At 40.3% G+C, this 17,624-nt stretch overlaps 2 protein-coding genes across 2 annotated transcripts in view; one reads left to right on the top strand and one right to left on the bottom strand.

Annotated features, from left to right (window-relative positions):
- gli1 (GLI family zinc finger 1) overlaps window positions 1-17,624 on the bottom strand; it is a 53,279-nt gene that overhangs the window by 26,223 nt on the left and 9,432 nt on the right. The window lies entirely within an intron of this gene.
- Window positions 11,049-17,624, top strand: part of LOC114920398 (uncharacterized) — a 38,575-nt gene continuing 31,999 nt past the window's right edge. Inside the window, exons 1-3 of the mRNA XM_065955054.1 lie at window positions 11,049-11,127; window positions 14,121-14,251; window positions 14,505-14,718. Coding sequence (XP_065811126.1) covers window positions 11,049-11,127; window positions 14,121-14,251; window positions 14,505-14,718 — 424 coding nt within the window. The remainder of the gene's footprint in view (window positions 11,128-14,120; window positions 14,252-14,504; window positions 14,719-17,624) is intronic.

Genomic DNA, 17,624 nt, shown 5'->3' with positions numbered 1-17,624 from the left:
TATGAAAATGAAGGTTAGGCTCCTGATCATTGCTAGATAGATGCACAAACTCCTGAGATCAGAAAATGTTTAAGAATTTCAATCCCAAATGTCCTCATTCAAATTTGAAACACATTTTACCAGCTTTTCAAATTTGTAGCTGTGGAAGACCCCACACATATGAGGAATGTCTTTACAAAATTCATCATGTATCGTTTCTAATTAAAGTATGAGCACCACATGTTATCAAACAACAAGAGTTCAGGCTGACCTCAGAACTGTCACTTCACTTTCCCTTTAAAGGTTTTTTTTTTAAAAAGCCACTTGTTGCTTGAACACAAGTCCTCCACCACTTGTTCTGTGCACACCACCAAACATTCATGAAAAATAAAAGAATGTAAAGTAGAAACTGGCTGTGGGAAAGGCTGAACGATCAGCCTGGAGGTGAGCAGTCTTTGCTTTTTTTTGTGCATCTCCAGGACTGTACTACAAATGAAAAATTAGTGAAACTGCAATATGATTTGACCAGCTGCATTGTCTACATCACAGAAGCTTCATTTATTGTCAACAATGGTATAATGTGTGACAAACAGCTTTATAATGAAGTCAAAAGATTACTCTGCACATGCATAGACGATATTAATTAATCTAACTGACCAACTCTGGTCTTTTAAAGTTTTGCTTGTCTGTTTTATGCTGCAACTCCCATCAGAAAAGTGAAGGAGGTGTTTTTGCAATTACAGGAGCTTTCTGCTATTTGTCCATGTAAACACTGATCCTATCTCATGCATGAGGAAGGGGCTCCTTTCACTGCGTCTCAGCCCTAAATTCCTCTCTGTATCTCCATGCAGTGCTCAGTGATGCGCAGGGAGCACATACACGCACCCACATAAAACACTCAGAATCTTTCTGAGCACAGACTCAGGCATAAAGAGGTACACTGTACAAAGAGCACAATTACATATAAACTGAAACAAACATAGTTAAGAGACGTACATGTGCACACTGGCTCATATAGGTACATGTTTACAAATGGATACAAACACACACTCGTGCAGGGAATTGAGAGGGTGGTGGATGGCCCTGATGACCCAGGGACCTGATGGGACAAACACAATAAGAAGGGCACATTTTACGTCAGCAACTTCTGAATAGCTGACTGAAGACACATTCACAAAGAGCTAACATGCATAGACAGACACATACACACACCATGTGTTTACCTTGCTCTTTTTCTGAGGATTTATTCAAACAATCCTAAATGCTCATTTAATTCTCTTCAAGTTTCCCCCTAATACAATGCTACAATGTGCCGCAAGAGACAATTTTCTGATAACAATTAAAACAAGTGTTTTGTTACATGATGTTCAGTTTTAAACAGATTCTGTGTTACTTCTGTTAAACAGCTTCAGAAACTTCATATCCCTATTTTCTCAGAGTAAGCCACTCTTATGACATCATCATAGAGTGATTCTTTACCTCATGAATGCAAGAAGGAATGACAATAAAAATGTTTCTGTCTTGTAAAAACCTAAAAACTTAAATAAAAATAAAATCTTATGTTAATAAACGCATCCTAAACCAGACTATAAGAATTTTGAAGTATGTTTTAGGTCAATTTCAGGACAGCCTGCAACAGAAATCTCCTGAGTTGTTTATTCACACATCCGTCACAGTGGGATGTCGTCCATGTCGCATTGTTAGGGTGTCTCAGGAGGCAAGATATAATGTAAAAAAGATGATACCAAACTCCAAGATTGTGGACGAAGTGGCACATTCTGACACTGTAATGACAGTTCTTTGCTTTTATATCATGTTACATGTAATTGGATTGATACACAGTATAAAAGAATAAGTGAATAGAACATACCAGATTGCAGAAATAACAATTTATTTCCCTGTAAATCATTTCTAATGTCTGATGACTTATCCTGCACTCAGTGGCCTTAGCCAATAATTTTGGAGCAATTAAAAAGCTTTGTTAAAGCTAACCATCCAATCAAATTCATCCCAATGTTATGGCTCGCCTTCCATCTTATGACTGATTCTATCCTGTTTGAGTTGGAAATTGGTCATGACACTGCAGTTAGATACTGACGAAGTTCAGTTTCATGTGGACTAAAGGGGAAAGTATGACTGTTGTACCAATTTAAAAAGACCTTCCACAGTTTGACTCCCCCAAACCTTTAACCCATTCCCCCACTGTGCACTGTATCAGACACAAATCCAAATGGCTGCCTACATCCAAATTACATCCAGTGTTGGATAATACAATATGAGCACTCAACAAACATGACATACTTTTTTACCAGCAAACTTTTTGTCTTCATACAGTAACTGTCTTGTGTTTAAGACTTAAGGGTATCTGATGTAACAGAATAAGCCTTATAATTAATCCAAGCCATTTTAATTTGACCCAAGAGTTTAACTTTGATTAAAAACAGGTTGTTAGGTTAATACAGTGCTCATGAGCAGACTAACTAGTAATTGCTTTTGATTAACTTTTTATATACACATATGGACCTTGCCTTGACTTTGGCATGCATAAAATCCTGGGATACAACTCAATAAATAATAAAGTCATCACATTAACTGGATAAAAAAACGGAGCTTAAGGACCTGACGTAGGGGAAATTAAAGATAAAAGAGGGGCAATGAGAGTACACTTTTACCACTGTTTCCTGTACGGAGAGAAAAAAAAAAGCAGGCAGAGTGATTCACTTGAGACGGAAAAAATCTGGCGGCAGTAATGTTGCTGTGCAGCAGGCGACTCATAGTCTGTGTGTGGTATTCATGCTCCCCTTTCTCCTCTTACAAAGGCGGAATAGGGGGAATCAGAGGGGATAGAGAGAGGCAGAGAGAAAGACAGAGATGGTAGAAAAAGTGAGCGTGACAAAGAGAAACAAGTGAAGAAGAAGCGAGTTGATGGAAGAAGAGACACAGAAAGAAAAGCAGGAGAGAGAGAGAGAGAGCAAGCAGGGTTGAGCGGCACTATGCTTGAGCAGTCCTTTTGACTGAGGAGAGAGGGACTGGAGACCTATTGTTGAAATCCCATTCCTCACTGTATTGTCCGACCTTATCAATGCAGGGTCACCAGGAACAATAGTGAACGCTCACATTAGTTCTCATTTGTTCACGGTGTCACTGCACACATAAAAAAACACAGGTGTTTAAAACTTTTCAATAAAAAAGTACCACTAGGCACTAACATATAAAATTAATTGTCAACACTAATTCTTATTTGCTCATTGATCAAACAAATGTCTTCTCAATATGTGACAAATTAAAGTTTTCTCCATAGGGAGAAATACTGTATTACCATAGGGATCATTAAAGTGTAAACCGTATTTCATATGCATGGTTTAGCTTACTTGTCGTACTTACTTGCAGGGTTATTTGGCTTCAGCATGAGAGCTTACATAAAAAATGAAATATATGATGGCAAAAGACCTTCTATTAATAGGTGCTATTAAGTTGTGTCATGGGAAATGTAGGATCCAGGATTTTGAAGCTTGTATCAAACTACAAACCAAAAGCGATAGAAAACGTCTTCAAGATTGAATTTGAACAATTTAAACCGACTCTTTTGGTTCACAGATTTTAGAGAAAAGTGTTTATCTCGAGTGGTAGATTCTTGGTCTCTTCTTTAATTCCTGATGGTTTTATTTGTGATACTAATTCCAGCAAATTTATTTTTACAGAATTAAAGTACAAAAGTTCTTCTTGTTGCGAAGCATTTTCTGTTGGTTCTTTGAAATATGTAACAGTAGAAAGTATTAAACAGTGAATTATTTCTATACCATATTTATATACTCTTAATATAATGCAATTGTTTCCCACTTGCGGACACTTGGTTGATGTACTTCATGCCCCCATGATAGATAGATATATATATATATATATTATCAACTGCCCTCAAGGAGGATCTTTTAGGGATGAAAAATTTATAAAAAGGTAAATTGAAAGCTAACCTACCTGTTATAAGGCAAAAAAGATAGAAATAAAAGATTATTCGTCATGGCAATCCATTTTTTTCTTGGTGGACGACTACAAGTTTGACTGCAGCTGAAAGGGCACAAACAGCTCGGGTAAACCAAAACAGACCTACTGTATGCCCTAATAATGCTGTATCACACCTCAAGTAACTACATACAGAGACTAGAGATAATTTAATATTATGTGACAATGTATGAATTTAGGATAGAGTGAATTTGTTTGAATTCCTTTAGTGTAAGTCTTGTATCGATGTTAATTGAGGCTGACTCATATGAAAGAGAAAATTCCACCTATGTGAAAAAAAACCCCTCTCCCCCTGGGTCACCAGACGTTTCTTATTCATTACCATCTATAAAGCCTGACAAAGAGAGAGCTTCTAGCCCTTCTTCTGCCTCTTCACTTCCTCTTTCTCTCTCTCTCTCTCTCTCTCTCTCTGCAGCTCTTCATGGAGAACAGAGAAGAGGAATCATTCAACGGCTGAAAAGGTTAAAGTCTAGCCAAAGGCTGGAGATCCTGCGTCTGCCAGGGGCACCTGAAGAGGGGCAAACATTTTACCGGCAAAGAAAAGAAGGGGAGAAAAAAATCAACAGGCTGCCTGAGAGCTGCAGGGTCCGTGGTGAGAGCTGGTGTAGGGCCCTTGGAGAGTTTGTCTTGTAATTGAGTCAATTGTTGACCCCCTGTTCAGGCTGCCACTGCAAATCTTAGAGGAAAAGCCTGCCGAATAATTAATGTTCTCTCTCCTGCTCTCCCTCTTACTCTTCATCTATCCATCTCTTACTCCTCTTCACTCCCCCCTACTCGCTTTCTCTTGTTTTCTGTTGTCTCCGAGGATAATTGTGCTGTGAGTCAAAGGCAGTCATTTAGAGAGAAAGCGAGAGAGGGGGAGCTGTTCAGGGATCTGCTGAGGCTTACAATCTTCTTTTCAGCCCAAATCTTACTCCCCCCCCCCCCCACACACACACACACACACACACACACACTCTCTCTCTCCAACTTTCTCCCCCCTTTTTCATTCCTGCTTTTGTTTGCACCGTGGGATGAATTTTAATCACTCCGCTTTCCACCTCCGATCTCATTCGCCCTCCCTTATAATTTCCCCCTCACTTTTCTGGTCGTTTACTACTTATATCCTTCACTGCAGCACCTCCTCTCCTTTACCACTCCTCCAATGATCAGCCCCTCAAAGGCCATGAGAAAACAAGGACACAGATATAGCCCTTTGATGGTGAGAGGAAGGGAGTATTTGTCACTCCAGGTTTAGCACAGGCCAAATGTCTTAACTGGCACAGGGAGAGAACGGGAGAAAGAAGGCGAGAATGATTTAAAAAAGAGTTAAGAGAGGCGGAGGGGGGCAGCAGGACAGAGAGAGGAGGGTCACATTCTGTTTGCGGAGAGCGATCATTTTTAAATGCCTCCTTCATTGGAGGACACTTTGTTTGCATAAGGGCTCTACTGTTGGTCTCCCATTGTGGTGGCTTATCCCGAGGGACAGTGCAGGCCGGGGACACTGTTGTCATTCACATTTACTCATTAGCAGATTGCTCTTATAAAGAAGAGTTTGACAATTGCTAAGATACAACTTTACCAAGTTATGATTATAGGACCACATGTAGTATCAACTTGATTCTTTATTATAAGGTCCTGACGTTCTTCTTAAGTCAGTCTGCTGGCTGCACATTTGTCTCTGTCTGATGGATTTGCACCAGCTGAGGGAGTTTACAAGGGACATGAGACAGTTAGTCAAGTTGTGGATCCTTTATGGCAATGTCAGGATGTCAGCACAAGTGTAGTCATTTCTGGAATGAGTTCATTAACCTAAAGACTCTGTGACCTTGTGATCCTGGTGGTAACATTATGATTACATGTACAGTATGTTTGCAGAGGATGGATTTACATTTACAAGGCACTAGAGTATTTACATCTAATACTGCTGTATGTGTGTATGTATGTGTGTGTGTATGTATGTATGTATGTATGTATGTATGTATGTATGTATGTATGTATGTATGTATGTATGTATGTATGTATGTATGTGTGTGTGTGTGTGTGTGTGTGTGTGTGTGTGTGTGTGTGTGTGTGTGTGTGTGTGTGTGTGTGTATATATATATATATATATATATATATATATATATATATCTCGGTTACTGGATGTAACTCCAGTTTTATGAGTACGTGTGATTCCCTCTAACGTGCTTCGCTATTGGTTTGGTAGCAAATACTGTTATTGAAATAATGCAGCAACAGTATGTTTGTATTATTTTGTGTGCTTGTGTACTTGTGTAAATACACAGTGTATGTATATTTGCAGACAAACCAGCAGCTACGGTAATGGTGTAAACTAGTTTACCTTGAGATTTATTAATCTGTCATAATGGGCAACCAGCTTTGTTAAGATAATGAGAAAAATAAGTCAAGATCAGAAAATAAAATGTATGGATCCTAGTCCACTTATGTGCTCCTGTATTATTCAGTATCCAGGCATTGTACTAAGTCTTTTTAACAGCCCAACCTGGTGAGAAAGAATCTGTTTGATTTGGTGCTACAGGGAGAGTCAAGTCCTAACTGCCCCTCTCTCTTTCTCTCTCTTCACTATCCTCCTTGTGGAGTGTTTGGTAGGAAATCCTGAACAAACTGCGGCTGTTTGTTCTCTCTTTGTCAATGACCGTTTTTATTGACTTCTACTATTGACAATCGCTCTACTCCTGTTGGCCTCACACAAGCTGGATAACGCTGTGCAAATATGTGTATGTACACACTCACATTAACAATCTGTCCGAAACACACTCGCAATCCTGTGTCCGAATCACACAGTGCTCATTGTGAGAGGACAGGTCGAATAAAAAATCAAGAATTACTTTTTATCAAACGAATAGCATTAAATCTGGTAAGGTTTATGGTCAAACTCAGGGAGAAGATTCGTCCAACTTGCATTACAGATGTCTTTAAGTATTTAATGATGCACGCTGTATAGTCATAAGAATGTGGACACCTGAATGTGTCAACAAACTAAGATTTTTTTTAATCAACATTCATTACAACATGTTTGATAATATTATATATATTTTGTAGCCTTTTTTTTTTTATTTCAGCATTTTTCAATTCCTAATAGTATCCACATAATTTTGGCTTTTTAAACGCAGCTCCATATTCAAATATCTACAATACAACTTGACACAAAGGTGAAACACTATATTAACCTGTCATCATTGCAAAGGTTTCACAACCATTTGAACTCATAACTTTGAATCCAGTTAACTTCAACAGGAGAGAGGAGGACTCTCTTGATTATTTGGCTCTGACTCAGAGCAGAAAGAGAGCTGAAGAAGGGAGGTAAAGAAGACATCGGCTGAGAGAGGGAGAGAGAGATGGGGGGAGATGGTGTAATGAGAAAGAGGATGACAAAAAAACACACAGGGAGCGGAGCAGAGCTGCTGTGTCAATGGAGGAGATCATGGCTGCCAGTAGGGGGCTCAGCCTTTAGCACAATAGACCCCCAACTGAGCCAAGACCCTTAATACCCATACTCCTATTTCACACATCTTTTCAAAGCACCCATACAAGCCACATTGCCCCCACTCCCCTCCCCGCCTCCATACTCTGGCAGTGCCCTGTGATTGTCAGCCGGGGGTGACAATAGCAAGAAAACCCTCAGCGGTAAAACGAAGGGGTCGTCCAGTGACTCACGCAGGGGCCATCAGAACACCTTGTCTTTGTGTATTGGAAGACAAAAGCAGCATATCGGGAATGGCAGTAAAAGCTTCCTCTGTCCTGGCAGGGAGCTGCTAAGAATGACAGGAGCATCAAGTGTGGGTGATAAATGGGTCATTATCATGTGATCTGAGGTGAAGTGTGGAGCTGATAATGAGCCGCTGCGTCAAAATCACAGTAACCAGCGAGGGCCTGTTGAGCTGTCAATCAGATGATAATTGCGGCTTTTGGAGAGCAGTTGTTTTTAGTCAAACTGGAGAAGTTTCTTCAAAAGGTGAAGCCTGTTTCTTTTTTTACCTGAAAAATGTAATCTTAAAGTAATCTGCAGAATTTGTAAAATGCTTCTTAAGCAAAAAAAAGAAAGAAAGACGAGTGCTTAATTCTAATTATAGATTAGCTCCTTTCCTTCGTCTTAATAAGACCCACCACAAAAAAATAAAAACAACCCTAGGCAGTATTTAGATCCCCACATTTTTAGGGTGTGATCGAGATGCTACAACAAGTGAGACATGCAAACATCTATCTTCTCCTGGAAGAAAGCGTCTTGAAAAAGCTAAATTGTTGGAAGGGTCAGGAAAAATATACCTCAACATCCTGGGCAGGTCCAGGGGAATCTTGGCTCAGACCCAAACATTGGAAACAGGGCCAAGAAGGCCTGGCTTTGTGTAGTATCAGGAGTGTAGGAGGATAGTGAGCGGCTTAAGGTGACTAAGAAATGATTCAAGGCTAAAATGTGAATATATAAAACACCTTAACAAAAGAGATATTTTGTGTGCAATAAAGCGTAACGTACATTTAAATCAGATATTTTCTTTCTGATTTAAACTAACACTATAACAAGAGTTCTTTTTTTTAAACCAATTTGTTTCTGAAGGAGTTCATTACATCAGCTTCCCCAGGCTATTATCAAGCTAACAAACTAGCCTTTAGTCATGACCTAGCTTAGCTCCACTAGCCTCTCAACCCAGGCTGCTGGCCTCCACTCAAGCAGACCCCCTCCTCCATTTACAAGGCTCTTCAGTGGCTGCCTGGTTGCTAGACAATGTGCTTGGTTACGTGGGTTATGTAAAGACCCTCCTGCACACAAAAGCCAATGTGGGCGCCTGTTATATGCAGCTCTTCAGAGCCCCGGGTCAGTTAGCAGAAGAGCTCTGGTGCTAACACTCCAAGTTAAAAACGTTTGTTCTTCAGTGTGTTTATTGAGAGGGGAGAAGAGGAAAGGAGATGAGAGGAAAGGAGAGGCTATAATCTTCCATTTGCCCATTTCTCTTCTCCTTAACTTTAAAGCCCCACGTCTTCGAGGCTAAAACAAGTCGCATGTTGACATATGAGTTTATTTTGGGGCAGTTTGTTGTATATATCAATCACATTCATGATGTTAAAAGTTCAATGTCTTGTTCTGTGGTTTGCCTTTTGGTTTCTCCTGTTTTTACAAAAAGCTGCTTTCTATCTTCTTACTTCATGTGTTTTGATGTGAAGACCTCTGTCTATTAATGCACCTTAAATTGCATAGCATACGACCTCTCACTTACACTGGGCATGCACATGTCATGGAAGAACAGCAGGACTTTCAGAAATTCAGGCAGTGGTAGCATTAGATAATGCAGAGTGTAACTGAATGACAGCTGCTAGCATTGACAACAAGGGTAGCAGCACAGAACTAATGATAGACAAGGCCTTTTGGGATTTTTTTCTTTTTCTTTAGAAAAAAGTCACATTACTTCACATTTCTTATCAGACCCATCAGGAAGCTGCAACCTTGTTTTTTTATTTCTATTTTGAACTGCTCACCAGCTTAGTTAAAAAAAATGTATTACCTGTGTTTATGCATGTTCAGAATCAGATCAATAGTAGGGTGTCATCATTCTGCATCAATTGTTAATGTAAGCTCTACATCTGTGTGTGTCTGTGTGTGTAGGTGACAACAGACAGCATGAGCCCTCCAGGCAATGACATGGTGGTAAGCCACACACCTCAGACACACCACCAGTCTGCTCTGATGGCCAACCAGTCGGGGGGGAAAAAGCACTGAGGTAAAGAAAGCAACTGTGTGTGTGCAAAGGTTCAACTCAAAGACACACAGATTTGCTTACATAAAAACACACACAGATCCCGCTGATGTTTGTACACCGCAGACTGTCTCCTAACATGCACCCTGTGAGAGAGCAGGCATGATGTGGAACCACATAAACATGCCAAAGTCCTGACCGAGTAAAATTATAGTACTGAACTGTTCGGGTACAAGACAAACCACAGAATGAGAAATACAGAGTGCATTTAATAAAATGAAGGATGCTGGTTAATGTGACGACTTGTTTCTTAAGCATAGCACCATGTTAACGTCTATTTATGGTAAGACTGATCATTATTAGAATTAGAATAACTCTACAAAGGAAGGAAACGGATCCTGAGAGTGGTTCATTTCTAATCGGTAGATTATTATGTAATATTCTTGTCCCAGTCTGGGAATTCACATTGCGCTTCAGCGTTGCTCCACATACATACACACAGTCAAACATGCACAAACACATAGTGCTGCACTGCCCTGCTGGGTCAGCTGATCCCGTCTCAACCCTCTGTTACTACCTCTGAAGACGGTACAGAGGGGGGATCACTTCCTCCCCTGATTAAACATCCACTACTTAAAGACAATGAGACAATAGGTTAAATCTGATTGTTTCACAGATATATCACAATATTTTTAGCATTTTGAAATTTTAAAAATTAATGAAATAGTTGCAAATTGAAGCCCTTCTCAATAGTAGGAGACTGCAGAATGCAAAGTTTTGACTGTGCAAAAAGTTTTAGAAAATCCAAATTTCCCTGAGCTTAATTTCTTGAAGAATACGATCAGATTTGTTTAGTTAGTGCCAACTTGTTCTAAGGTTAACAACAATAAAACTAGTTCTTCTGATCTATTAGCTGTTGCAATATAAGTGCAGATCTTGAGAGCAAACTGTTCCTGTGTTTATCAGGTCAATGAACAGTTCAACTTTAAATTAATTGTGTGCACGTTTAATGTATGCAAACAATTTATTTTCCATTGCAACAAGAGACAATAAATGTTTATTAGAAGCATCTAAATGTCTCAGAAAGAAACCTCAAAGAGACCGAGTTGTGTTTAGGCAACCTGAGATGAACCTGGACCACAGTCAACTTCAGCTAATTGAATTTTACATCTTGTCCTAGACAGTCACCTCCACCCGCAGAGAGAAAACACTCATATCTCTTCACATCTAAACACACACACATTTACACTGAGACACACACACACACTGCATAGGCGCTTACATGCATACACTCAATCTGACACCCAGCCACCCTCACACACACACACACACACACTCAGTCTGACAAGCTGGAGCATGTGTGAGAGAGCTCGCTGGTTGGAAACAGACATCCCCCTGCCCCGAGGCTCGGCTCGATCCCACAGGAAGTTGGAGTGTGAGCTGGGACACACAAGACGAAGGGGGGCAGCCACAAGAACTCAACTCAGTCTGGAACTACACGTGAAAGGATCTGATCACTTGCTGATCCGTTGATTTGTGTTTATACATTGATTAGTCGCTGCTGCCGAAGTCACATAAAGTGAGCTTGTAAAATGATTACAAGAGAAGTTGAAACAAAAAAAGTTAATGTTCTATCTTATATAAAAAAACATTGAGGGTATTTGAATTGTGTTTTCCAGTCCAAGTTTTGGACTTGAACACTGGCTTCTGCTGCCAAGTTATAGTGTAAAGACTGTTAAAGGAGCAATTCCACATTTAAGGAAATATGCTTATTTGCTTATTTGGGAGAGATATAATGACAAGGTGGAATCCACTTTCACTGTATTGTTAATATGAAGCTATTATAAATTGTTGTTAGTTTAGCTGAAAACAGCTATGTCCTGGTCCAAGAAAATAGAAACTTTAAACTATCAATCTAAGTCAGAAAGCCTTTATTTGAATTTTAATCTCTCTAAAATTAAGATTGGAACACAATTGGTGACACATTTAACATAAAATCACAGGGCATTGAATAAAAAACAATAAACAATATGAACATAATAAAAAAAAAAAGTTTCATTTAAAGCCCTCCAGGTGACAAGATGGCAAACATGTTAATTCTGTTTTTTATAAAAACACTGAGCATACCTCTTTAGTTGTGAGAAAACATTTTCTTTTTTTTGTAAGGACCACATGCAATATTTATTTTAATTTTAAGCCGAACGCTGCTTCTTCTATGTTGATCAAAGCACTTTACTTACTGGTTCCTTGATTCCCTTTCCTGCAGGCTGGGGATGCCCTTTATTTTGAAATTTTGTGTTTATAGAAATGCGATAACAAAATTCTTCCAGAGGATAAGACGTTCGCCAATTTATAAACTTTTGACAGAAAAAAAGTTCTGTGCTCTTTGGAATGGAAAGTCCAGACTTTTCATCCACAAACAATAAAGCAACGCCTTTCCCAATTCAACTTCTTCTTTGCTCACTTCAATTTTTCCCGGAAGCAGATCACTAGCATGGTCATTTCATTTTCAAGCAGAAACTGTTCAGCACATGCATTGTTACATTTACTCGTTGAATTCTTGAAATGTTGTTACACAGTGTTCTATGAGCAGAGCATTTGCACCAATAGAATAACATGAATGGCCACAAGCTTGGATCTAAAAGGATACAAAACTGCTAATCACCAACAACAACTTCCACATCTGGGACCTTTCGCCCACCAAATGCCCATGCACATGCCTATAACACTTAACATTCACACAGACACATTGACACACACAAGTGCTCACCACATTTCTGCTCCACAGCTGCACCAGAAGACAGGCGTCGATAAATAAGCCCTTTGAATGGGATCCAGTGGGATTCACTGTTTGAAACTTTGAACATGAAGCGATTGTTCTCTACAGCTTAACAAATTTCTCTTCATATCTCAAGGGATGTGTTCCTCTCACCATGTGGAGAACTCAAAGACGGCATGTATCTGTCTGAATGTCAGCAAACCGGGGCTTTTAATGGACTACAGGTGCTAGCTAATAAGGGCCAATAAATGTGCCACAGCAGAACAACTGTCTGTCCTGTTCTGAATAGAGCTAACAGGAACAGAGGGATGGACAAAGGGGGTTAAACTGCTGGGGAAATAATCAGCAGTCGGGAAAGTCCGACTAAGTCACAACCTGCTGCGAAGTCGTCATGTAGGAGAAAGTGAAGTTAGGCTGTAGGGTTTTAGGTTAATGACCGGTGCCTGTACAGTATATGCTGTCATTTCTTAAAACACACTCCTTGTAGAATGGCACCATAACTGTAGCTCAAACTGACACCGTAATGAACAGTAATTCAACTTAATGGAAAATCCTAATAAAAAATAATGTCAAGGAAATAATGAAAAACGGAACAACCCGCGAATTATGCCACACACAAATTCTCAAACGGCGTTGCAAAAAAGTCACTTTATGTTCTACAATTCAACAATTAACACTTTTATCCAAAGAAACGTACATTAGAGAGTGAGTACAACACCAGCAAGGATCTAGAAAGAAGGAAAGAGCTTCAAGTCTCCTTCAGGAGCTGACAGGGAACAACATCATGTTGGACCACATTAAAAGTTTCCTCTTTTAGGTGAGTACCAACAAAAGTACAATAAGAACAGATTATATTACCAAGTTTAAATCAGCTGTTTTTACAGCACAGTAAAGTTCAGTGTGTAACATATAAGACCAGATAAATATTTGTTGTAAATTGTAACAATAGATCAACTCCAATCTGTCACCTATCAAGGCCTCTTGCACACTGACCCCATGTTTGGCCTCAACATACAGCAGCCTGTTGATTGGTCAAACTGATAAGAGAAATGACTTGTTGCACAAACCAACCAATTATATCCCCTTTTAATTCTGACAGCTTTTGACCATCAAGAACAATTACCTTACATATTCTTACAAACATTGTATGAGTTTGAAACAGAACATATTGAGTGCTTATGTAGGCCTTGCATGATGTAGTCAAAAGTAAGGTATAGGTTTGATTGGTAAAAAGGTCGCTTTACAATATGACCACACTTGTGAAAACACTTTGATCAATGAAGGTCTGTAAAAGTGTAACGCAGTCATATCAGAAGTTAACCTATTTCAAGAAAGGACATTGAAAGTGTTGAAAAAAGGTCCATCATAAAACTGTCAACAGGTTACTTACGTTGTCAATGTGTGCATCCTAAAGATTTGGTTCTTTTTGGAATTTTATTTCTCACTAAAAAGCTGTCAAATAAAAGCTTGGTGAACTTCCTAACAAATTTGTTTGTTTAAACTGTATTTTGAGCTCTTACAGACGAGCACAAAATATGTAGAAAAAAATCGTCCAGATTTTGTAGAATGTATCAAGAATGTGGTGTCAAGAGAACTGTTTTGGCACTGTTCTTCATCCATTCATCTTTACATTCTGTACTTTTTCTCAGGGTTTGGCGTGGGTAGGGGCTGGAGTATTTCCCAGCATGCACTGAGCGCAAAGGCAAGGGAACCACCCCGCACAGGTCGCCTGTCTGTCACAGTACGAGCACACAACGCTGTCCTCTGTGTGAAAAGAAAAGTGAGCGTGGATCCCTGTTGACCCTCTGTGTATTCAGCTGAGTCTGCTCCCATAAGCCCCGGCAGAAATGCCCAGCATGATACCTCCATCCAAAGACCAAGAAACTCACTCTCACAGCCTCATCCTTTCTCTGTGCCCTGCCCTCTCTCGCTTTTTCTCTCTCCCTCTCTCTCTTTCACAGAAAGACAGTACCCCCCCCCCCCCCCCCCCCCCCCCCCCACCTAACTTACTCATCCGTTGTCCCGCGCTTCAGACTCCAGCTAGCAGGTGCATCGCTGTGCTTGCAGCTCCTGTCTTGAAGGCAAATCCCACCCTGCACCCACCCCCCGCATACAGTGATGACGACAGGAGGAGAAGCAGGAGTAAGAAGTACAGGAGGAGGAGAACAGCTCTGGACCTGGAACAACAACAGCTGCGACAGCCGCATTGCCATTCCAACATTTGTTTCATGCTGAGTGCAGCAGCAGGTCAGTTCACGGCATGAGAACCACAAAATTGACGACTTTCTGCATCCTCAGCTTAAAAGACAAGTTGAAGATTGTTTTGATCTGCAATCTTAAATACTAATTAGGAACTGCTTGTTTTATAATGCACATATGAAGATGTCACCCTGGGCTGCGGTGACTTGAAATGTCACTATTTTCTGTTTTTACTAAACTATAATAAATCATTGATGTGATTAACATCGGATTAAAAGGCTTGAAAGTTGCAGGTAGTTGTGGCATTAAGTTCTATCCCTATCACTGACAGATAACAGAAAAGCTTTAGGGAAGGATTTCTTCAGAGCCCCCATGGACAATTATGACAAAAATAAATGTGAACATTTCCTTTAAAGTATTATTCAAAATTAAAAATGTTCAAACTTGAGATTTTTTTTTATAAAAGCCCATTTTATACTGCCACTTCAAGGTGCAATGTTTATCCCCCTGTGAAGTCTCGTCCTTAATATGAATGTCACAGAGGCATAACGGGGGCTAAAGTGATCCCAACTCTCTGCCGTCAGCGGAGGTAACAGAGGCGTTACAGGGAAGAGAGAGGATTGGTGGAGAACAGCGCTGTGTGTGTGTGTGTGTGTGTGTGTGTGTGTGTGTGTGTGTGTGTGTGTGTGTGAGAGAGCATGCCTGAGTTTGTGTGTATGTGGAGCTCCTGCTGTTTGTTTACACCATGTTCTTCAGCAACGCCCTAATGTAATGTGAATTCACAGACTGGGACAATAATATTACGCTACTAGAGACTCAATATGAATGTGTAAAGGACATAATGACGGTGGAGCTTCATTTACGGCGCTGTTGTTGGATCGCAATCTGAAAAAGGCCGTAGGATGGGAACATGTCAAGAATTTTAATTCTGTCCAATCATTCTGTCACTTGAACTCAAACAGAAGCTCTACTCAGTAACAGTAGTAGTCAGGGTGTGAAACCCACCACAGCCATCACACCTGCATCCACTCAGTCACAACATGAAGGTGAGCCATTTCTTCAGGTCTCTTCCTGGAGGAACGACATGCCGAGAGCTTTGTGTGTGGCCAAAAACAGGCTACTGACGCTAAAGAAACAACAAACTGTCACAAATTTAAACAATGAAAAAAAATGAATTAACCAACAGCTTTAGGCATGACAAATCACTCACACCCACTTGTCTAAGCAGAATACAAAACACTAGATACTATGTGCCTTTTAAACCTCGAGCTGATGTTACACATGTCAGTCCATGTTTCATGTCTCAGCAAACACACTATAATCATGCATGTCTCAAAGTCCTTTTTTACTGGCCCTATTTCTGTTCATTATTGGCAACCAGGAAATGAAGCCCCTCCTCGGGTAATTAATGGGCACAATTATGTAATTGAGGAGTGGTCTGCAGTTCGCTGCAAAAAAAAAAGGACCAGATGTCCTAGCCGGTGGAGGGCTTCAGTTGTTCTGACTTACAGTGGGGTCAGAGCCTGTACCAAGACCTAGCTCGCCCCCACGCAGTCACCCAGACTCTCTTTTCTTTCTCTTGTAAATAAAGACTTAATGGTTTACAAGCCGTCCAATAACCATAATACCTTCAGAGCAAATTAGCTCACAAAGCAGCCAGACGCATGAGGCTATTGGGAAGGAAAAAAACGCACCCACATGTGTTTCATTCCTTCTTAAAAGCAGAGTTTAACTTTAAGGATAATGTGCCATTTAGATTGTTTTTTTTTTCCAAAATGGATGTTTTTGTGATTAAAGTTTCGGCAAAAATTTAAAACTTGAGACAAACAGAACCTGTTTGTACTAAGACAACCACTTGTTTACTTCCCTTTTGGCTTCTTATTGTTGCTCTCTGTATGCATGCATGGACTTGTATGTGAGTGTGTGTGTGTGTGTGTGTGTGTGTGTGTGTGTGTGTGTGTGTGTGTGTGTGTGTGTGTGTGTGTGTGTGTCAGCACATAATCGTGGTGTACCATCCAAACCAACAAGCCTCTAAATTTGAAGTTTAGGTTATTGCTCGGCTGTGAGCTGATTTACATGCTGCTGATGTCATCCCCTCGCTGTGTATTCAAAGAGGCAGAGAAAACCTCCCTGTTGGTAAAAGTTAGCCTCGGCAGTGAACAGACCTCTCAGTGTTTAATACAACATGAGAAAAAAACTCAAACTTTAAGTGTGTTTTGTTTCAGAATAAGTTAATGAACAAGGTCAGAGAGCTTCAACAATAATCAACCTCTGAAAACGATGAACATTTTAAATCTTGCACTGAATCTCCACTGTAAAAAAATGGAGGCCTGATAGCTGGTTGATGAGTGAGCTACTCTCCTTCATCTTAAACATGAGGGAATCTGTTCCAAAGCTAGATGTGGATCCAGATCTTTCCCATGCTGAGCAAAACAAACAGTCACTGCTGGCATGAAATAAAGAGGAGCCAGAATTATTTCTTATCTGATCCAAGTCCTCGGGTAGAGAAGAGGACTGTCTCTGCCTTTTTTGAGCACAAACTTTTTCTTAGAGGAAATCTGTTACAGCGTCTGAGTAGTCTAAGCTGGATATTTCAAAAGAACAACTGTCAAAATATGAACATACAAACTATGTTTCAGTTGCCTTTCAGTAACACAAAAAGTCTAATCGATTAAAGAACAACTATCTATAACATTGGAGACTCGTCCAATAACTGCACACTAAAAGTCAGTCGGTTTAGTTTGGTTAAGTCATGCGGGGCAGGGCCGAGCAGTCAGGACGGTTGAGTTGTAAATGTGTTCCAGCAGGAAAAGCCAAGCTTCAGAGCAAGGCGAGCAGTCTGGAGTCGGCAACTTTCCCCTGCTGCAGCTAACGCACCGCCCTCCCTGCAGCCCACCCAAGAAGCAGCCCATGGGCATAAATTTGAGAGGCTGACTCGCTGCGGATTTAAAACA

Source organism: Labrus bergylta, chromosome 5 (assembly GCF_963930695.1).
Source record: "Labrus bergylta chromosome 5, fLabBer1.1, whole genome shotgun sequence".
In the NCBI taxonomy this organism is placed as follows: Eukaryota; Metazoa; Chordata; class Actinopteri; order Labriformes; family Labridae; genus Labrus; species Labrus bergylta.
Note: the sequence above shows the minus strand (reverse complement) of the source record. Positions and strands in the feature narration are given on the sequence as shown.